Here is a 23,172-nt window from a genome sequence, read left to right on the forward strand (position 1 = left end):
AGGACAGCCAATAATTACTACCAAGCTCTGCAATGAACTCCTGAAAATTCAGATGAAGGCAAAATATGGAACACAGCATGTCTAGAAGGGGGAGAGACAGGGCTGATGAATTCCACCTGCGACAGGTAGGATTTGAACAGACAAAAATGAAAGAGGCAAAAGGAATAAGATATGGCAATAGGAACATGAGTGTGGAAGTGTTTGAGAGGCTGGGAAGAAACCAACCCCCGCAGGGCAGGAGAGTGAATTCTGGGAAGAAGCTGGAAATAGAGCAGAATAGATAGAGTGGATGGAGCGCCATTATAAGCAAATTTAAAAGTAGCCAAAATAAATTTGGAGTCAATATGGAATACAATAGGGAGGCTTGGAAATTCTTCAATAACTGAGTGGCCTAATGAAATACAACTTTTTTCCTCTTGGAAAATTGCTGTGAAAGCAACATCAATAATAAAGGAAAGCGGAAAGCAGGCTCAGTCAGGAGGTTCGGGTTGCACGAAGGGACGAGGAGGGTGTGACCTGGAGGGGGACAGTGGCAGTGGAGGAGGGTGGGGGGAGGTTCCCCTTCGTGACAATACCTGAGGCCGAAACGGAAGGACATGGGGGCAGGGGAGGTGACTCTAAGCTTTTCAACCGGAGACCTTAGAATAAGGGTGTCGAGGTGATGCCAGGCACCGAAGTGAGTGAGGAGGAAGACCTGGTTTTACGGCGCGGTTTGATTCGCTGTTGGGAAGCTGCTATGTTCGTTTTGAAGAGGCTCTAAGGACACCAGGGTAGACATGTGCTGTTTCAATTGGAAAAAAAAAAAAAAAGATGGGTTTAAGGAGCAGGGAGGCCGGGAGCCAGGAGTCAGGGTGTGGGTTTAGGAAGCGCATGAGTTGAGAGGATGAGTCGTGAGCATGAGGGAAACGGAATAAAGGTGAGTGGCTCAGAGAAAGCCCACGGTTAGAGAAGCACACGCACAAGCAGGGACCGGGCAGAAGAAACGATGCTGGAGACTTGCGACATATAATGATGGCGAATTAGATTTTGGAGCACAGAGAGGCGGCAGGGGTAGCACAGCAGTGGGAGAACAAATTGCAAGCTGTGTATTCCTTCACTGACTCAGGTAACAGTGTGGGTTTCTGTCCCTCTGTGATTAGGGTGAGGAGAAGGGTGTGTTTGCTTCCTGCTTTTCAAGACTAGGAGAAAACTGATCATGTTTTAAAGCTGATTATATGGAAACTGTTAATAAAAATTAATATGGAGAGGTTTTTTTTAAAAAAACATGGAAAAGTAATTGATCTTAGATAGGGGAAAAACAGGACATTAAACCAAAGGAGATAAATTTGCTTTTGCATCGTAGATGTGATATATTCAGTCAACAGAAACTGAAGAAAAAGCAGGAAAGGCAAATTTAGGAACACAAAGGTAAAAAAGACATAAAAACAAACAAACAAAAACATGTTTTATATTCAAAGTATACTTATTGAAGAGGGTTTTTTCCTGAAAAAAAATTAATCACAACATTCTAAATCCAACATATTACGTATATTTTTGAGTTAAATAATAGAAACTAGGAGAAAACTTTAATTCCTAGTGTAAGCCCCTGGCTTCTTTAAAATATTACTCCCAAAGAAGTTTATAAACACAGGAATGCATTTTATTTAAGGGGTATAAGTGCTAGTCCTCAAGGTGGAGGTTGCTAACAGGAAATCATTTCCCCTCAGACTATGACCCACTCGTGGGCCATGCACTTCAGCAGGAGAAGTCTGTTCAACCATTCGCCCCGGCACTTCTGAAATCCCAGGAAGACTCCATTTCCTGTGCAGTAACTTACAAACATCGATGTCTCTCAGGTTTTACCTACATCAAATGTAAGGTCCGTTACCTCGGGATTTTGTTACTGGGGAGAGCATCTCTTTTTTGTCAGAAAATGATTAATCCTCCTTTTAATGCATGCTTTTCTCAGGGATATAGGCAACACATATATTCAGACAATTTTACAGTGCAATAAATTACAATGTGTTTATCCATAATAAGGTCTCCTCCAAAATCAGTATTTATTGGAAAATAATGTTAAGTAAACAGCACATGACAAAATAGATGCAAACAAATATCCCAAATCTCGATTACTTTATAATAGTAGCTTATATATGGAGGATGAGGCAAAAGTAGGTTTACAGTTGGGAATACGTGAAACAGTTTTTTTCTTATATTACTATTTCTTAATTATTGTATTACTTTACATATGAACAACTGTATACCTACTTTTTCTCCACCCTGTATATTATCGACCCCATTTGGAACAAAAGAATTGAATTGTATCAGGTAATTAAAAACTGGTTAGGGACTAAGTTAAAATGTCTAACTAGAGTAAGTAGATTTATTTTGCTTGAAATTACCTGCTTTGGGTTTATTTGTTTAGAACAGAAGGTTGCCATATTAAGCAATTTAGAAATACAAATAATGTCATGAAAAAATACAGAAAAATTATATGCTAAAGACACAATTAATTTAATGAGGCCTGAGGCTTTTGCTATAATCTTTAAGTCTCTGGTTGCTAAAAGATTGTTCTGATTATCTTTAAAAAATAAAACTTGTTTCAGGATAATTTTAAATTTAGAGAAAACAACAAAGATAGTACAGAGTTCTCTTTACCCCAGGCCCAGTTTCCCCTATTTGTACATATTACATTATAACCAATGAACCAATTATTGATACATTATTATTATCTGAAGTCCATACGTTATTCAGATGTCCTTCCCCTCACCCCCCAAGGTCCTTTTCCTGTCCCAGGAGCCTATCCAGAATACCATATTACTGTTCAGCTCTCATGTCTCAGCCCCTGTTGGCTGTGATACTTTTTCAGACTGTTCTTGATTTTGATGACCTTGGCATTTTGTAGGAGTGAGGGTCAGGTATTATATAAATACCTTCTATCTACAAAATTTAGATGTGTCTGATGTTTTTCTTATGATTACACTGGGGTTATAGGTTTGGGAGAGGAAGACCCAGAAACAGAGGTCCCATCATGGCAAGAGTTCGTAACCAGCCACATGACTTCCCGGATCATCGTGATCACCCAGCTGTAGTAAATAGTGTGGGTCAGCTTTCTCAGCTGTAACATTGGTCCTGCCTTCACTCTTTCTTTTAAACAATTCACCACTGGCAGCCCACAATTAAAGAGTGGAGAGTTACAGCACTCTTCCTTGAACATTGAGCAGCTTCAAGTATTGGAAATCCTTTTGACAGGGAGATTTGTCTCTTCTCCATTCATCTCTTGACTCCTGTATTTATAGCAGCATGGACTCATGGATACTTATTTTATACTTTGGGTTATAATTCAGTACTAGTTTATTCAGTTGCAGAATTTGTTCCATCGAGGGTCATTTGGAGCTTCTCAGGTTATCTTTTCAAACTCCACCCAAGCAACCCTCGTCATTAGTAGCTTTTCAAAGGGGCACAGTTCATTGCTTATATTGGCGCCACACATGGGGGGTGAGAGGTGACAGGGAGATGTGTTTGTCTTCAATGAAAGTTTTCTATGGCTACAAGAAACTGATAAAACATTCCAAAATAGACCTCTAGGCAACCGTCACAAACTTGACCTTATGCCCTCTACCACAAGACGCAGCAGAGTCATTCCAGTACTAACTTTTATTTAATGACTCACAATTCAAACATGAACACATATATTGCTCCAAATTATTTTCCATCACTTATTTTCACATTTTCAGTGATTTTTCTTTTAATGTTGAAGGCAAATAAAGTTTCTTCTTTGATGAAACAACAAATTATGACATTTAAATAATAAATGAAAACCTTTTAGGTACAGTACTAAGCTTTCCATGAGATGGTTATGATTTCAATGTTAACATTAAATCGCTAATTTTCATTGACTTTTAGTCTATACATATACACAAATTTGCCAGAAATTAAGCTGCCTGTTGTGAATTATGTAAATAAGTTCTTTGGGATAAATACTAAAAAATTAAAAACATTTCCAGTTAGAATTTAATCATTAAAACTACTTTATGAGGAGAGCACAGAGGTCTGTAAGTTTAAGTGCCACAGAACTCTCTAAGGAGGCAATTATTGGAGCCACTCAATAAAAGAACAAAGGATAAGAGGAAAACATAGATTCTATAAACAATACACTTCATTGAATGTCTTTTCTCTACATGATTTATGATATTTGTTCATGATTTAATGTAGGCTTACATTACGAATTCTAACAGAGTTTTGTCACAATGAAATAGAGAATAAATATATTGTGACTTATACCAGGACTAATAGTAATGCATTTTTATTAGATATAATTTAACTTTTGTGCCTTCTTCTACCTCCTAGAATTTAACATTACTTCAGTGTATTTTAGTCATTACATATAAATCAGGAAATGACATTAAAAATTGACAAAATTTGTTAATATCATGGAAACTGAATGTTTTCTTAATACATTTTACAGGATGGTTAAAATACTTGTGGGATTTAAAATAAGTACAGAATGAATGCATTTTCAGTAAGAGAAGCATGGAGGTAAAAGCACTGAGTATATGTTGTATGTAGGAGGCACAGAACTTTAGAATTGCCAAACAATCATTACTACTTAGAAAACATAAATAAGTGGTAACATAATTTCCTGGAAAATATAATTAGATAACCTTTCTGGAACCAGTACTCTCAGTACTACTCTGAATTTTATAGTATATATCTCGGGAGAGACATCGCGCCACACAGGTCCAGGCCGTTTGCCGCACCCGTCGGGTACTGAGTCTGACGTTAGTTCCGCCCCTCGTCCAGATCCGGCGCGGAACCACCTTGCGTCCCGTAAGGTATCTGAGGCCACCTGGGCCCGATCTCTCACTCTATGTGCTAGTCGTGCTGTCTATGTCTCCTACCCACTCACTGAGACCCTCTTCGGCTCTCCCTCTTCCAAACCCACCGAGTCTCCTGGCGATCCCTTGAGGGCTCATTCTCCAGCCCAACGAGGCCCGATCGCTCCTTCACTTAAGCACATCCACCAGCCACACCCACAGGTGGATCGAGTGTAAAATGCGAAGCCTCTGTATACAGAGAGGGGCTGAGCGGTTGGAGAAAAACCACTCCCCCAGACCCAGACGGCCCGGCAAATTTCTGTTCCTCAGCCTCAGCCTCGCTTGTTATCCTCACCTGTACCTTCGGCCCTTGCCCTGGATCATGCCGAAGTATTCAACCAACTTCACCTTCAACAAGAGCCACGTAACCCTAAGGTGTGGCGAGCCAGGGTGTGACTGTTTCTGGGCGCCGGGACAGCCTCAGGCGCGCACGCTGCCGCTGGACCTGAGACACCAGGGGGCGTGATCGCAGGGGCTTCCTCCGACCCCGGCCTCATCGTCCTCCATCCACTGTTTCTTGCCTCCCTTAGCAACATTTTTTCCAGTAGATTCAAGTTCTAATAATAACCCCCTGAAAATCGTCCAAGCAAGTGTAATTCCTTACCATCTGACAGACTCCAATTTAGAAGCTACTTACTATATAGCATTTATATGATGGCAGACTGTATGTAACCCAATGGCCCACATTAACCTTTCTGTGCAATAACTATGTCTATCATCAGTAGTATCTGTAGCTGGAGTTTTATGGCTTTTTTTTTACTTTTACCACCTCTCAATGCCTGCATTATAAGTACAGCTCTCCATTGCTATTTGCACTTAATAGCCTGTTCATTTCGGTAAGTAAGCACTATCAATTAGAAGAATACAGAAAAACAAAATAAAAAAATTAAAATTATTTTTAGAAAATAGAATTCTTTTCACAAGTTCTTATATTTTCTGGAGTATGAAACTTAAGTAAAAGTCAAAAGGAGTCTTTATAGTTCTGTTTCCATTTTATTTGCTTCCCTGGATAAGAACATTTTAATTTTCAAAATTTACTCTTAACTCTTTACCATCACATATTTAGCTTTTTTAGAAACAACAGATCAGCGTTTTGGAATAATTAAGCTTTGATACATTAGACCCAGTCCAGCATGATGAACTAGAAATTAGAGAGAAAGTTCTCAGAAAACTGCCGCCTATATTCAGTTATTGGGGTGCCAGTTCCCCCTCAAGACCCTCAGCTACATAACTCAGACTCTTACAGACAGGAAAAGTATATATAAATTCTAACCAAACATTTTTTATAAAGTCAAGGAAAAGACTGAGTCACTAAATCAGATTATGACTGAATTCCTCTGGGACAAAGGAGAGTGGTTAAGATCCCGGGCTCTAAGCCAGATCCCCAGGTTCAAATCCCAGCTTCTCCACTTAGAAGCTGTCTAACTCCTTAACCTCTCCATAAGCTGGCTTTCTAAGCTGCCATATGTCACAAATTGTGCTGTAAAAATTCAGCTGGATAACACAAAGACACTGAGAACAGTGTCTGGCACATAGAATGTAGCAGGTAATACTGCGTCTGCCCATCTTTTGTAGAAGAAGCCACCAACTGCTGCTTTTACCATGTGTAGCCAGTTACAACATTTTAATAGTAAATCTTACCCCACTGCATTCATGTGAAAGTAACTGTGACAGATAACGCCTAACACTGTAATCTATTGTAGACATTTAAGTCAGCATAGTAGCGAGCTCTTCAATGAAAACAATGGACAATATTTCTAGGCACACAGTTTGCACATTTTGGAAACTGTAGTCTATCTTAGATAAAGTAGAACCACTTTGTGTCTAGTTACTGATTATGAAAAGAATGTGAGACCATGGGGGCATTTGGTTTATTTAAATATTTAATGAGAGAAATTTAAAAATGTAAAATTCCAACATATGTATATATTTTAAAAATCACAGTTACTGAAGTTACGTTCCAGGAAGAAATCCTATTTTCAAATGTCACTGGCTTCAGAATACTACCTTCTATGGCTGTGCTTCCTAGTCATTAAATATTTACAGCAATGTGCCTGATTTCAGAACTGTCTCTAGCTGTTTGCAGGCAGTGAGTGAGCTCTCACATAATTAGGGCGGAATACCCTGCACTTTTCAAATTAAACCAAGCCTCTGGGAAAGAATCCTGGAAATAGATGGTTAAAGGACACCCAGGCAATTAACAAGCCTGATAAAGTTAAAAATTGAAGGTAGAAAAGTAGGTTAAGAGCTTATCTCTCTCTTTCCAACATGATTTGTTGATACAGAAGAAATATAAATTAACTTCATTTTATGGTGGAAAGAAATACAGCAGCAGTCCGTATGTCAGTCAATAAGTCAACTGTTTTGTTATTTTCCAACGGATGTTACTCTCTTTTAGGCATACAGTTCTCAAATAATTCTCGACTTACTGAGCTTTACAACAAGCCTGAATATCCTTTTTGCTTTCTGGAATCACAACTGCGTGACAATAAACTAATGAAGACTTCAGTGTTAAAATTCTGCGATCATGTTACCCCAGTAAAGTAATCGATTAAAAAAAGTACAAAAGTGTTGATTATTTCTGATGGTTTAAAAAGTCTGGGAAATAAATGATAAAATATTACAAAATTTAGCTGATGACTAAGTATTGCAGAACTAATGCATCACAACTCTCTCTAATGGATACCATGCTGCCCAGTTTCCCTATGGCATTCTTTCCTCCTTCCCGGCCCGTCTTCTCTACTAGACAAAAAGCCAACGGAAGGCTGTGACTCAGTTTCATTCTTTTTTGTATGTAAAGCACCTACTAGTCCCTGAACAGGCACACACACTCAGCACTCAGGAAATATTTACTGAAAGTGTGAATTCATGTGAATGACCCCATGACTTTGAGGGAAAGCACTACTATGTCTCTTTGGATACTGCAGACCTCTTGCAACAGGACCTCTGTGAGTTCCATCCCACGTGGAGCTGCTCTTCCAGAAAATGCCCGCTGGGTTCATGGAAGGTCCACCTGTTCTGAGGTCAATCAAAGGACCTTGCTTCCCACCGCTTCCTTCCCTCGACTTATGCGGAGGTTCAAAAACCCAGGTATTGCTGTTTTTGTAGGTTTTTCCCAACCTACTCATCTTTCAGGTTCGTGGGAATAATTTTGTTATAAAAGTTGTTCATGGTGTTTTTGGTTTTGCCCTCTATTTGCTTGATTTGTTTTCCATGTGCAAAAACCAAGCTACCGCTATCTTCTCAAACTTAAGCCCCTTTTCTTTTGAAAATGATGTCAACTTCAATTTTCTTATATCAAGATCTATGCTATTTTTTCCATTAACTTAATACAAGGATCAACTTAATGGTGTTTACTCAGAAAAATTTCGGTTGAAATTTTTTTTTAACTTTGGTGAACACAATAAAATAATCTCTTCACCACAGAGCTAAAAACCAAAATCAATCCTCTTTTAAAACACTGACTTGGTATTTGATTAATTATACCTGTAAAGACAGTGCTAATTCCCCATCCTTATACAATAGAACTTGAAATAAAATGTACACCATTATACCAAGCAGCATGATCTGGCAAAACAAAACAAAAAAAAATTATACACACAAGAAAGTAATGTCAGTCCCTCTTAAATGCCATTGCCCAAAGAGATATATTTTCCACTCAACTTTGATGAAGATAGCATGGGCTCCAAAAGCAGTGACATTTAAAGAGCTTTAATAAGGCTACGAAACAAAAGCCATCCCAAGAGAGCTACAAAAATATATCCCGAACTTTTTAAAACTACATTACAAACAAGCATTATAGTAAACAGGAAACAGAATTAACATACGTATGTCTGTTAATGTCTTCAAATCTTATTCCTAAATACATGTTTCTATGTATAAGGTTAGGCTAGCCACACTAAATTAAAATATTTCATTTTTTTTGTAGGAAATATAGGGGAAAAGGCCAACTGGTTGTTAGAAATTGTGTATAAAAACCAACATTGAGCATAATGTTGCCAGAATTCCCTCATTCATTTATATTTATTGAGTGCCTACTTTAGGCCATGCATGTGTATAGCCCTAGGAATACAATGGTTAAAACGATTTTTTTAAAAACTCTCACCTTAAGTGAGGCTTAAATTCTAGAAGAGGGAAGATAATAATCAAATTATATCAACAAAACATTTAATATAATAAACTATGATAAGTTCTATGAAGAAAAGGAAGAGTGGATATATGATGAACAGCTGATAAGCAGGGGTTTGGGACAGGGTTGAAATTTTACTCAGGTTTATATTAGTTCATCGTATTCTACTATAACGAAAAATTTTATAAACGTTCCCTCCTGGGGACCTGGCCCACAACCCAGGCACATGCCCAGACTAGGAATCCAACCAGCGACCCTATGGCTTGCAGGCCAGCACTCAGTCCACTGACCTACACCAGCCAGGGCATAAGAACTTTTTATAAATTGACCTTTAAAAAGGTTGCAGAATTGTTTTTGGTCACCTATTAGAAAGCTTTCTCCCATAGTGCTATTACTGAATAATGCAGTCATATTTTTCTAGGAACACTGATTTCAGTTATTTTCACCTTTTATAAATTTAAACTATTTGGATTTAATTTTGTTGCAAGCTTATAAAAATGGATTTTACTCAATTATCCTAGTCAGATAATATTATTTATTATATAATGTCTTTAAATATTGATTTGAAAATTTCAAATTTGGTTATACTGTTTCTATTTGAATTCAGTAATTTTTCTGCTACTATCCTCATTGTTATTAATATTTAGAAAAGTTGTTGGTATAATTTAATTATCTTATAATCAGCCATCTTACTGAGCTTTATAGTTAATTCTATCATTTCTCAGTTGGTTCAATCAGCTTTTTAAGGCAGGTAAACATCCTGTGCAAAAAAAATAATTCATCTCCTCTCATCCCAAATACATTTCTAGCTATTATTTTGTGCTTCTTGCACTGACTGACCCACCAGGACAAATCTCTACTCAGTCCCCTTGACAAGGTGCCTGGCCTCACAACCAAACTACTTGATTGGCATGGAATTCTCCGCCTCTCACGCGAGTCTTTCTAGCTATGGCTCCGACTGTTAAATGGCTTTTCGGGGCAAAACTCTGTCTCCCTGTATCTTCCATACGTTGTCTTTAGTATCATATTTTTGTGTGAAAATATTAAATAGTTCAGGAAATGTTAACTAGGGGTTCAAAAATGAATGTGCTTGAAGGGAACCAAAAACCTCTTGAAATGGTAGACAAAATTTTATGAATCTATGCACATTATCCAGGCAAATGGATTTTATTATTATAATAGATTTATTATTATTATTCAGTAATAGCACTATGGGAGAGAGCTTTCCAATAGGTGATCAAAAACAGTTCTGCAGCCTTCATTTGATTTTTAAAGTATTCTATGCGCCTGGAAGCCTCCACTAACATAAACAGATGTCTGAGAATGATTACTATAATCAATGGTTAGAGTTAGAATTCTGGGGGTATTTATATTGTTTAATACATACTCAACTATAACTGGATGCTTTCAACATATATTTCTGCTTTTTTTATATAAATAAAAAGTACATCTAAATCCCAGGAAATATATATGTTATTAATCTGCATCCTAATTCACTTAAATGATTATTTGAGACAATTATCAAATTTATTGCTCACAGTGAAACTTTATAAAAATTATTATTTAAACAATGAATGTCTGCTACAGGAAAATATCACTAATATTCATTCTCTACATAATACTCAGAAAACCTGCAAAATTCATTTTTTCAGCCTCTTCTCATGTCTCTCAAACAACTAAGTCTGTATATTCTCCCTTTAAAAAAAATAACAAGGCTACACAGTCTGTCAGGGTAGTGGCATCTGCTCTAAAATAATATTTTAAAAAAAGATTTTAAAAATCATTGTTTCAACTTTACAGTCTTTTTTTTTCTTTTTTTTATTTTTTCAAATACATTTGTCTCTGCCTACCCCCCACCACTTTCCCTTGCCCCCTCCCTCCTTCCCTCCCTCAGCTCTTCCTCTTAGGTTTTGTTCCTTGCTATATGTTCCTTGACTTGCCCCTTCCCTTCCTTTTCCCCACCCTCCCTTCCCTCTTGTAGTCTTTCTTAAATCCTATTTCTAAACAACTGTTTTTCATGACTATTACATTTGACAATAAAACAGAAAATGAAGGAATGTAGCAAGTTATGACTCATCTTATTTGGCTCATATATAACATGTAAGTGATTTGAAATGAGATCCCCAATGGTGCAACTGTGCCATTTTCTGATGAAAATAAGGATGAACAGTGTGGTGATTGCTGGGGAGGCAGAGGCATAAGGGGACTAAATGGAAATGGGAAAAAATACAATAATGATTAATTTTTTACAAAAAGGAGCACATGCAACTCAATGCCATTTAGAATTTCCCCTAAAAGCTGCTTCTAAATGTTCAACACTGCAGCACTTTATGCCCAAGTGGAAGATGATACTGTTATGTCTGGAAAACGCTGTGGATAGAGGATGTATGAGAAGTTTCCAGCGCTAGCTGCCTGTGAGCGAGCCTGCTTCACAAAGCACCCGCAGGAACTTCCACCAGACGCCAGAAAGGTAAAGCGGCACAGGAGCCTGTCCCTTGCATGGCCCCGCCTCCAGGCATATTTGCTTCAGGAAGTCTGAAGACTGCCAGGTGTGTGTGTAGAGAACATTTTCACTTTCCAAGAGTTCACATGTCCTAAGTCTGGTTCAATTTCACTTTCATAATAGCTAACACAGACCATACGTGCAGAACACAATTCTTAAGCACCGCCTATCTAGACACTTTATTAATATTTGTAATATAAATATAAGATATATATATTCCCCCAAAGTTCATAGGATATGTATATTATTTTAAAGGAAACTTTAAAAAAATTTGAAAACTCAGGCCCAGGAGGTAGAGCCGGGATCCTGACCCAAACATCCCGGCTCTAGAGTCTATGTTCTTAGCAAACCTATGTTACCTCAAAATATATCTATACTCTTTTCTAACAAAGTAAAATAGCATTAAAAGATTATAAAAAAGAAACATGTAAACCCTGCCCATTCCTTTCACTCTACATACCCACTCTCATCATTCAAATGCTTTAAATGTTTCTTTTGACATTAAATTTGTATTTCAAAAAGAAATCGATAAATCAGCAGTAAATTCTGCTAAGTTATGGCAGATGAAGACTTAGCTTTCTTTTCTTTCTTTTTTTTTTTTTAACATTTTATTTATTTATTTTCAGAGATGGGAAGGGAGAGAAACTTCAATGTGGGGGTTGCCTAGAGCGCCCCCTACCGGGGACCTGGCCTGCAACGCACGCATTTGCCCTGACTGGGAATCACACCAGCGACCCTTGGGTTCCCAGGCCGGCGCTCAGTCCGCTGAGCCACACCAGCCAGGGCAGGACTTAGTTTTCTTTTAGCACCCAATCTTGGACCATAATCTTTGCTTAGATTAGTCAACCTCTTTACACTGTTATGAGCAGGTGTTACTCACTGCTGGGTCAGGCCATACATTGTGATTTTTTTTTCCTTTTGTTTTATGCATCTTCAAATCATTCTAGAGTTGATAAAGGTCTTTTGTTTATTTGCTTGTATTCAATGTACCCTATAGTTATTTATATGAAAGTCAAAGATATCTTGTTCCAAACGATCTGTGGAACACCTATTAACATTAATTTTCAAAAGCTGATATTCATCAGATTTTTTGGAAGGATGAGGGTTGCCCCTGAAGCTCATTTTTGAGAACCCCCTGCTTTCCCGCCCCTGTCTAGATTGGTTTCCTTCAAGAGTCAGGATTACTCCTGGGATTTTCTTTGAATATTCTTCTATGTTAGACTCTTTATACCATCTTCTATGTTTCACATTATTATGATGTAGTTCCTTGTTTTGCTGGAGCACATCATCTAGTAACTTTCTAAGAAAGGACACATGAGAGGTCAAGATTAGAATTCTCAAATTATGAATGTCTTAAATCTTCCTATAATGGTATGGTACTAAGTCTTTTAAATTATGTAGACTTTATTACATTGCATTTAGCTGACAGTATTTTTCCTACTTCCTGATATTAACTTTCTCTTTAAAAACTTTTAGTCTTTTTTTCTGATTCAGTAGAGTCCTGAAACTCCTGTACAATGACCCCTGGTGGGGTCTTTTTCTTTCATAGTGCTGAGTACTCTGTGAGTTTCTCTAAAAGATGTTTCACTCCCTGCTCCCTGAAAAATAATGTTTGAAATTTCTCTGTTAATCTCATGTGTCAATTTTCACAAATTTTCCCTCATCCTGGAACTTGTTTTCTGAATTTTCACTTTACAAGTTATCCTTTATTTTGTTGGTATTTTCCATTATTTTTTCCTGTTTCCCTTAATTCTGAAAGGTTTCCTAGACTTTACGTGCCAGTTTACTATGTCCAAGTGCTCCTTTTTATTCCCTGGGTACTCCTTCCATACCACGTTATTATTATTATACAGAAAAAATTACTTCCTGAAGACATAATTTATGAAGTATTTTTAATCATGTAATTTCTCCTTATTCCAGATGCCTCTCTGTTCTCGGGACTTAATTTTGCAGTTTGATTAGGCTGTCTCTTTTATGATGGTGACTTTTCTCAAGTCTTATACTCTAGTTTTCAGACCATATTAAATGAGAGAATACCAAGATATAATCACAGTCTATATACATAGGTGAGGCTTTTTTGCAAGATCATTAGGAAATAAATAAAAATTTTTACTGAAAGACTTTGAAATGTCTCCCACTGGAGATATTTCTCTCCACTTTCCTGCCTAAGCAGAACTGACCTGACTCTAAGCATTCTAATGTTAGACTTGAGAGTTCTGTATTCGCTAAGGAGACCCTTGTTTAGACCTCCTGGTTCCCGCCTGGTTTTCTTGGAAACTATTTCTTAACCAGTAACTTCATGTCCTGAATTCTTCTGGGGTTCAAAGGTGAAGGATTGTGGAGGGAAAAGAATTCCTCCAGTAGCCTTCTATTTTTTGAAAATGTTTGGAAATCTTTTGTTCTCTGCTTTCTCCTCTTGTATTTGTCTATGTATCTGGTTTGTTTGTTTGTTTTTTATTGTTTTGGAAAGATTTCAATAGGGAGGAAGAATAAATGATTAGGATTAGTCCCTCCTGGTTTTTCCTGCAGGTTTAAGGAATTATTTACACTGGCAGCCTTGTTTCTTTTTAGTTAAAAGAGCTGGAGTGTGAAAGTTAGGATTTAGGAGGGCTGAGTTCCTGGCGCAGTTCTTACCTCTATCCAAGTCTCCATGTTCACGTTGTTTAGTCACCCTGAAGTTTCATTCAGTCACCTGTCTATTGGGCAGGGAGGTCTTATGGGTGGGACATGCACTCGCAGGTGGCAGAGAGGAGGGCAAGCAGGCGTTACTGCAGGGGACAAGAAAAGCTCTCTTCATCTGGGTTTGCAGATCCTCAGATTAAAGGTGTATACACCTGGTTGGAGATGCATTCTTTGTCCATCCATTCAATAATATATGTTAAAAGTCTGTTATGTTGACACAGCAATTTCACTTCTAAGAGAAATGAAAATATATCTCTGCACATAAAAATTGTACAAGAATGTCCATGTGAACAATATGCACAATGGCCAAAAAAAAAAAAATAGAACAATCCAGATTTCCAGCCACTGATGAATGGATGAATAAAAATTGCTATAGCCATGCTGTGGAACAGTACTCAGCCATAAAAGGAAGAAAGTACTGAAACATGCTACAACATAGGTAAAATTTGAAAATGATATACTAAGTGATAGAAACTAGTAACAAAAGACTACATAGTATATGATTCCGTTGATACGAAATGTCCAGAATAAGGACCATCGAGAGGGGCAGAAAGGCATTAGCGAGGAGAGGAGGAAGACACAGACAAGTGTTAATGGGCATGGGGCTCCTTTCGGGAGTGATAAAACCTTCCAGAATTGATTGTGGTCATGGTTGCACAACTGTGAACATACCAGAAAACATTAAGTCACACAAGTTAAATGAGCGAATTACATCTCAAAAATCTTTCTTAGAAGACAGCATCTGCCCCGGGTGGCGAGGCTCAGTGGACTGAGCACCAGCCTGCAGACTTAAGGATCACTGGTCTGACTCTCAGTCAGTGCGCAGGCCTGGGTTTCAGGTCATCCCTCACACGCGGATGTTTCTCTCCCTAGTCTTTTCCCTCACCCTTCTCTAAAAATAAAATAAATAAAACATTAAAAAAAATAAAATACAGCATCTGAGAAAGCTGAACAGGGAAAGGGTCTACTACATGCAATTTTATAGATTTAGGAACATAAAATTGAATAACATTGATGAGGTTCTGGAGCTTAAATTCTACTGGAGGGACATACATAAAACATAATTGTAAATTCTGATGAAACAAGAGGCCCAGGCAGAAATGAAAAGGAAGCGAAAGGTGTTGAAGGTGATCTCAATGATTGAACTGAAAGCCAGTCGACAAGGAAGAACTAGCTATGATGCAGAATGAGGAAAAGTGAAAAGATCATTTCAGGCACTGGTGCTAAATCACATCAAAATATAAAACAAGCCAGAGAACTCCACTTATTCTAGGAGCTGCAAATTCTCCCAGGTGGCTGGAAGCAGTGAGGAAGTGCGTGGGGTAGGAGGAGGCTGTGGAAATCTCTAAACTTGGGCGAGGTCTTGTAGCTCATGGAGGGTATGTCAAATGTATCCAGGAGCCGTGGGAAGCCTCTAGAGCAGCGATTTCCAACCAGCATGCCGCAAGAATTTTTAAAACATGTGATACATCACTACTTAGGGGCATTGACCTCTTTTCCCTCACATTGTCAAATGAAAAAATGACAACAGCCCAAACAACAATAGCTGTGCAGTGAATGCCCTGCCTTGAAGCATAAATATACTGGTCATGAACTAGAGTTACATCTTACTGGTCACAGCACATAGTAAGGTGGGGTCTGATTGGTTAATTCTTGGTAACAGAAATCCTTATGTACAAGTATAGGCACATGATTTTTTAAAAAGTTGCTTTGGAGCAAAAAGGGTGACAATTACTATTATTTTTGTAAATCAAAATTATACCATTTTTGGTCAGACTGGCAAAAATATATATATTTTGGTATGCTGCAGAATTTTAGTTGTTTATGTGTGCCATGAGAGGAAAAAGGTTGAAATTTTCTGCTCTGAAGAGTTTTACACAGAATAACAGTATTAGACATTATATAACATTATTTGTCTTGCCATTCTAGAATAAGAAAATGGAGAACAGTTTCGACTTTCTGTCTTAAAACTGCCGCTCCATGTCTAAACAGGATATCAACATTAGTGAACCTCCATCACTGTTCAAATTTCAAAAAGTATCTCAACAGTGGCAGTATTAACGGGTAAAATCCATACGCAGAGAATCTCTAAAATGTTCATAGCCAGTAATGCCATTCCTGAACTCTGCCCAGGCTATACAAATTGTAATGCACAAGGATGTTGGCTGTAGCTCTGTTTATAATACTGAAATATCAGAAACAAACATGAATGTCCAAAATTTGTAGATAGCCGCCCTGTGTGTATCTAATCAGCCCTACTTTCTTCAGAGTTATAAGTAATGTCATGATAATAAAGCCAGGTCTATGCAAATAAGATTCTTAAGTTGTAAATCCAAGGCATGCATGATTTTGCTACTTTGCTTTTACTGAGTGGCCAGTTATTAGGAGAAACAGTTGAAGAATATTATCAGGAAATTAACTAATATACTTGAAAAGGGTCATTAAATCAATTTTTGTCACTCAGACTTTGGTGAAATGTTTCAAATCAATGCTCAACTTAAAAAATAATCAACATTTATATACAGGATACGGCAAAGTAAGTTTATAGTTGTTCATATGGAAAAGAATACAATAATAAATCATAATACAAGAAGAATAAACTCTGTATTTCATGTACTCCCAACTGTAAACCTACTTTTTCCTCACCACATATGTTTACATAATTGTACACAGATGTCTCTTCCTTGAATAGTTTATCACACACACACACACTCACACACACATACACAGCCAAGGTTTCTTTTGCAAAAACACAGACAATCCCAGGATGTGCCAGGGAGCATCACCATTTTCCACTAATTTTTTTTTCTGGAATAATAATAAACTGTACATCAAGATGTCTTCACAAAGAAAAAAATTTTTTTAAGTTTTATTTATGTATTTTTAAAGAGGGGACGGGAGGGAGAAAGAGAGAGAGAGAGACACCAATGTGTGGTTGTCTCTCGAGCACCACCCACCGGAGACCTGGACCACAACCCAGGCATGTGCCCTGACTGGGAATCAAACCAGCAACCCTTTGATTCACAGGCCAATGCTCAATCTACTGAGTCACACCAGCCAGGGAAGAAATTATTTTTAGAAGAAAAGTACTTAGTGTAAGTGAAAATAGTCTTTTTTCCTAGGACATGCAGATTTTGCCTTCATTACCACTACCTGTGCCCCTAAAATACAGGGTGCCAGCCTAATTCACAGTTTGCTGCTTCCTTCCACAAAAGATAAAATGCAAATCTCTGCCAGGCCCTGAAAACATTCAGTGCTCTTCATGCGGTGCCGGTGGTCTGCCATCTGGATCGTCCGGAACAAGGAGGTCCTCATGTTAAGCCCAACTCTTTTCCTACATAATGAAGTGAATTATCCACTAACCACAAGAACTGCACCCAGAATGTCAAAATGCTCACATGAAAATCACATCAGTTGTATTTTGCTAGCTTCACACTCTCTTTGGGACATGGATTCATTGAGTGGAATAATACAGAATTACAAGTACTATTTAAATTGATTTTTGGTGACGGTGTTTTTATGGTTTTTGATCAAGCAGATATAGTTTAATTAGGTTTTGTTAAATAAGCCTGTGATGATAATAAGTTCCAGTGCACTTGAAATTTATCATTATTCAACATTCAAATCCACACCTGGACCGGAGTGTCTCACTTGGCTGAGCATTGTCCCACAAAGCAAAAGGTCACCGGTTCGATTCCCAGTCGGGGCATATGCCTGGGTTGTGGACCAGGTGCCCATTTGGGAGTGTGTTACAGGCAACCAACTGATGTTTCTCTTCCTCTTTTTCTCCCTCCCTTCTCCATCTCTAAAAATAAATAAATAAAATCTAAAAAAAAAATCATTCAAGTTCATAAGTACGACTCCATATAATTAAATATGAACTGGTAGAAGTGCATCTTCCCATCGACTCAGTTTATACCAAGTCCCCAAAAGCAGGTTTAAAGAGAAACTTGCTTAGAAAGAAAATGGAAAACATTTTGAAAAATGTTAATAGTACCATATCACTGTAATATCAGAAATACAAATACAGAATGAAACATTTAATAAAACTTTATGTTGTATAACTTACATTATAGTATACTAAGAAAGAGTGGCTGAAAAAAATTCCTAACTTCAAATCTAATAATTGTATTTTACTTGGGCCTAAAAGTTGTTAGAGCCATGAAGCGAAACTTAATTGAATTTGTAAGATACGAAGAGGTTCACCTAACAGAGAGAAAAACCTAAGTTCTTGTGGTTAATGTTGGCTGTGTTGACATTGAAAGGAAGCAAAAGGAACGTTGCCGGGAGAACACAGAGCCTTCTGCCCAGGGCAACGTGAGGGCCGGCTAATTAGTCCTCGGACCCTGGAGGGTTGGACTGTTTCCTCTCGAGGCGCTCCTGGAGACGCAAGGTCTGTCTGACTCACTGTGCGACAGGGTGAAGCCTCCCTCCACTAATGAACTCACCGCCGACCTCTGACATCAGTAGCTGTGCATGCAGCTCCAGGCGGAGATGGAGGCCCAGCAAGTCCCTTCTCAGGAAGTGGCCCCCACCTCTGGAGACCATGTGCACCTTAGGACACAATGGGCCTTCTGTACCGGTACTCAGACCAGCTGATGAAAAGCAGTGAAAGAACAACACCAAGACATAAAAAAAAGAAATCTTCTCCTTTACTAGAAGCAAGAGGTTGGCAGCCAAGATACAGGGTCCGGCACAAATAATGCTCCCTTTTTATTGCAAAATCTTTTATTACAAAATCATAAGCATGTAATTCTGTAACATAACAACATCACACTCAAGCACACCCTAGGACACTTTAGGTGAAGTGATCAAATTGCTGTCCATCTTGTGTGAGACATTCACTACCCAACAACCACATTCAAGGACGCCTGACTTCCACCGGACACTGTATATGGAATAAACACATTATTGTTAAAAAGAACCCTAACATAAGGGCAATCCAACAAAATAATGTCAGAATCCCCAAAATGGCAAATAGTAGGGCAATACGTTCTTCCAAGGTAAATTACTCGCATAACAAAAACCATAATAATTCACAAAAGTGTTCTAAACATTCTTTCAATGTATTTCTATGATTAAATCACAACTATGGATTGTCTGTGAAAGCATATGGCTTGGCCAGGCTCACTTTTTTATATTAACTAAGTGAAAAATAAAATTTTTGCTAATACATATATAGTAACTGTTAGTAATCTCAAAAATCAAATTTAATCTCCAAATTAAATATTTGTGTGTGTTGTTCAGTCAGTAAGACTGACACTATGTCCTCACTATGCAAAGATCAGTGTAACTGTATTTTTGAAATAACTCTATTTTCTGAGTTTGGGTGCTGAGAGACCAGAGTACAAACAAAAACATAAAATATTTTTACTAAAGTCTCTAGTTCCCACCCCATTTTTCTAACCATATTGATATTATTTGAGTCTGTTTTCATCCCTGAAGTTTTCAAACATCATCCTCTGCTGAGGAACCAGGGAACCACGGAGCCTCTGCCCTACTTACACCAGAGGCAGGAGAAAACCACCTGCCAGGCCCAGCAGTAGCTCTCCTGGGCCGCTGCGCAGAGCAGAGCTCTCTCCGTGTCTCGGTGGGAGCACAGCCCTGCCCCCCGCCCCCCAGAAGTGGCAGACATCATCCTGAGAAGGGAGAGACACAGTGCTCCCAAGCCGATGAGCCTTGGAGTAGCAGGCTCCTGCTACAATCAACAGCGTGGGCCTTATCAAGAGCAGGGGAGCAGACTTGCCTCGCCATACAAAGGCTTATGAAGGTGTCGAGGAAAAAGCCCTTTCAGGATCCTTATCTACAATATAGTCCCCAAGGAAATTTTTTCTTAAGAGCCACTTTCTCAGTCAATAAACAACTGAGCATGTTTGGCATTGTAGGAATCACAGCAAAGAACCTCCCCTTCCAGTGTCTTCCCCAGAAAAGGGCCTTGAGGACCATAACATAGCTGTTGTGTTGACAATTGCCCACCGTAGCTTTTCCTATGGACAAAGATACCCCCAGAATTTTGTCTCTCTGGTAAGGATTTACATTATTACTTCCTTAGTTTTTTCTTTTAGAAACACTGTAATTATAATTTTAAAATCCTTTTTTGCAGATACCTTCCAGTTAAAACTCTAAATCATAGTAATTGTTTATGTCTTTCATTTTCTTCTTCCAGTTATGCAATTATTTAAATATTCCAAACTACTCTACAATGGAATTTTTTAGATTATTAGTTTACTTCTTAGTCATTTCCCATTTCTTAGAAATGCATAATAAAATTGAACCATCATCTGATTTCAACTTCTCCCTTTTTTGATAACATTTCTTTCTTTTTAAAGAAATATTTTGTCTCATGTGACTTACTTGGAAAAATATGGAGAATTTTAATTTCATGAACTTCCTTCATTCAAACAACGTTGGCACCCTATTCCAATTCCTGAAAGATGGCCCTATGTTTTTATCCAGTAAGTGGTAAAAGTTTGTTTGATATATGATACCATTTTGAGAAATGTAGTCTTTACACATGGATCAAAAAATACAAGTATCCTTTGTAATTATTTAACTGGGTGTGAAATTAAAGCTTAGCATTTTATTTGTACGTGAATACTGAACCAAATATATTTCTGGAAAGATCATGCTTACTTTTGTTACTAAGACTGAAGACTGTTGCCATATAAAGTTTTATTATGAAAAAAAAAAACGGTAGTAAGTGTTACAACACATTTCCATTGAGGATTGAGAGAGTATTTTATATATCATTTCAACCTTTAAAATTCTAAAGAACATGAAAATCTCCTATGACAAGGCCACTTATCAGTTTGTTTCTACAGGTATCTTCCTAGTGGAGGAAACATGTTAGATTGTGTAGTAGGTCCCTTTAATATGAACATTCTTTCAAACTCTCGATTTCCAAAGCACTATAAATATCTCTAGGTTTCATAAGTCCTCCTCTGGACTTTGCTGTGTTTTTGCAAATAAGAACCTGAGAATTACACACTTCCTAAAACCCATTCGCTCTGTGCATAAATAATAGAGGCCACTGATTTCGGAGATCATACACATCTCAGAGGAGGTGAAGATAGTCACTCCAAGGCTCTGCGTGGCGGGATATGGGCTTTCCACAGCTAATGCCATTCAGCACTATGGACAGCTCCCACTGAGGCCTCAAACTGATGGCAATTTCTCTTAGTTTCTAAGCGTGACTCCAAGTAACCTGCTTTTCACTGCTATACTTGTTTGCTGTTTACTAGACACCTATTAAAACTGCTTACTGTGCTCGCACACTCCTTTCGCTGATTCTTTTCCAAACGCCTTCGGTTAATTAATTAAGGCTGCCCCGAGTTACTAGTTGGTGTTTGTTTTTCATGGATAGCCCAGCCTTTTTCGGGAGCAAAAATAACTTGGCTGCAGGGTATGCGCACGCTAATAAGAGGATCTACTTCATGACCTTCATTTGATAATCTCTAAACCCGTTCAGTAGCGAATGAATACTTGGGCGACAAGTAAGATGGGAAACGTCTTAATTTTCAGGCTCCGAAGCAATTACCCTGACAGCTGACAGCTCCCTGCCCCTGTTCTCGAGCTGGGGAAAACCGGAGAGAGGCTTCTGAAATAGACTTGGAGTCAAGGTCAAGAGCGGGTGTCCCTGCGTTTCAGGAAGGGGCTCTGGTCACGCCCGCGTCTGGGCCAGGGCTCGGCGGCGCGTCGCGCTCCCGCCCAGCCCAGCACTGGCCTCTGGAGTCGGGGCTGTGGGAGCGCGATCCCCGTGCCCAGCCTGCGGGCCACTGTCCGCGGAAACGCAGCGGCGCTGCCCACTGCCTCCGGCAGAAGAGAAGCAGGCGAACGCCCCTGGGGCGCAAGCACCGGAACAGCTGGGACCTGTGGGTGATCGTCCCGGGGCCGGCCGGCCGGCCGTCCCAACCTCTGCTCAGCCCCAGGAGCGCCTCTTTCCCTTTGGGGAGCGACGCGCTTCTTGAGGGGCCAGCACGAGGAACGGCGGCACCCCCCAAACCACTTTCTGGCCGCTTCCTTACGCTGCCATCTCCTAAGTAAAAGTTTCCCAGGCACAACTTAGCATCCTCCCATCGGGGGTCACTGTGGCCTTTTCCCCGATCGGTCCCCAAAGTTCGCGAGGCAAAGGCGGACAGGCTTCCGGGGTTCCCGGGCCACAGGAACTCCTCGTCCCACCCCGTCCTGGGTGGAAACTCGTGGAAGAGCCCGCTGACCCCGACTGGGGGGCCACCGCAGCACCACCCTCGCCCACCCCGCGCCCCACCCGCAGCCCCGCGCCCCTCCCGGCGCCCGGCGGGCGCGGCGCGGGCGGGACGGGCGGGGCGCGCGGAGCCCTCACCTGAAATCGCTGTAGGGGTGGATAATCCAGAAGCCTGCAGTTTTAACCCTTTCCTGCTCCTTCTCCACCGCCTTCTGGCTCCCAAACATGCGGAGGGAGAATTTGTTGACGCCGGGCTGCAGCATGGAGGTGAACTGCCTCTGCATGAAGCCGTACTGCCGCCGGGGCCCCTCGGCGTCCTCCAGGCCCCCGGCCGGCTCCTCGCCGCCGCCGTCCACCTTGAAGCACACGGAGTTGCCCAGCTCCTTGGCGCCCGCCCCGCCGCCCCCCGGCGGGCTGCCCGACCCCTTCTCGGCCCCGGCCGGCCCCGCGCCCGTCGCGGGCGGCTTGGCGGGGAAGACGCTGTTGCCATCGTCCCGGCCGCTGGACGACGAGTTGGGCTTGCCGCCTCCTTCCATGGCCGGGGGACGCGGCGGGCGCCGGCGCCGGGACCAGGCTCGCCCGGGGCTCGAGGCTGCGGGGCCGGGGCCGAGCCGGCTGCGCGCGAGCCCGGCTGCCCGTCGCGCCGGCGGCGGGGCGGCGGCTGCTGCTTCCCGCCCGCCCGCCCGCTGTTCCCTGCGCTCCTGGCTCCCGCCGCCGCCGCTGCCCTCAGTGGCTGCGCTCGGGCTGCGCCGCGCGGGGCTGGGCTGGGGCTGCCAGAGCCGAGAGGCTCCGCTCGGCC

The 23,172-nt window shown here is 40.2% G+C and overlaps 1 protein-coding gene across 1 annotated transcript in view; it reads right to left on the bottom strand.

Moving 5' to 3' along the window:
* Positions 1-22,909, bottom strand: part of HCN1 (hyperpolarization activated cyclic nucleotide gated potassium channel 1) — a 311,369-nt gene extending 288,460 nt beyond the window's left edge. Inside the window, exon 1 of the mRNA XM_054575326.1 lies at positions 22,512-22,909. Coding sequence (XP_054431301.1) covers positions 22,512-22,909 — 398 coding nt within the window. The remainder of the gene's footprint in view (positions 1-22,511) is intronic.
* Positions 22,910-23,172: the final 263 nt, after the last annotated feature.

The sequence above is a fragment of the Pteronotus mesoamericanus genome, unplaced genomic scaffold (assembly GCF_021234165.1).
Source record: "Pteronotus mesoamericanus isolate MK-2021 breed Mesoamerican mustached bat unplaced genomic scaffold, CSHL_Meso_final contig_29, whole genome shotgun sequence".
NCBI lineage: Eukaryota > Metazoa > Chordata > Mammalia > Chiroptera > Mormoopidae > Pteronotus > Pteronotus mesoamericanus.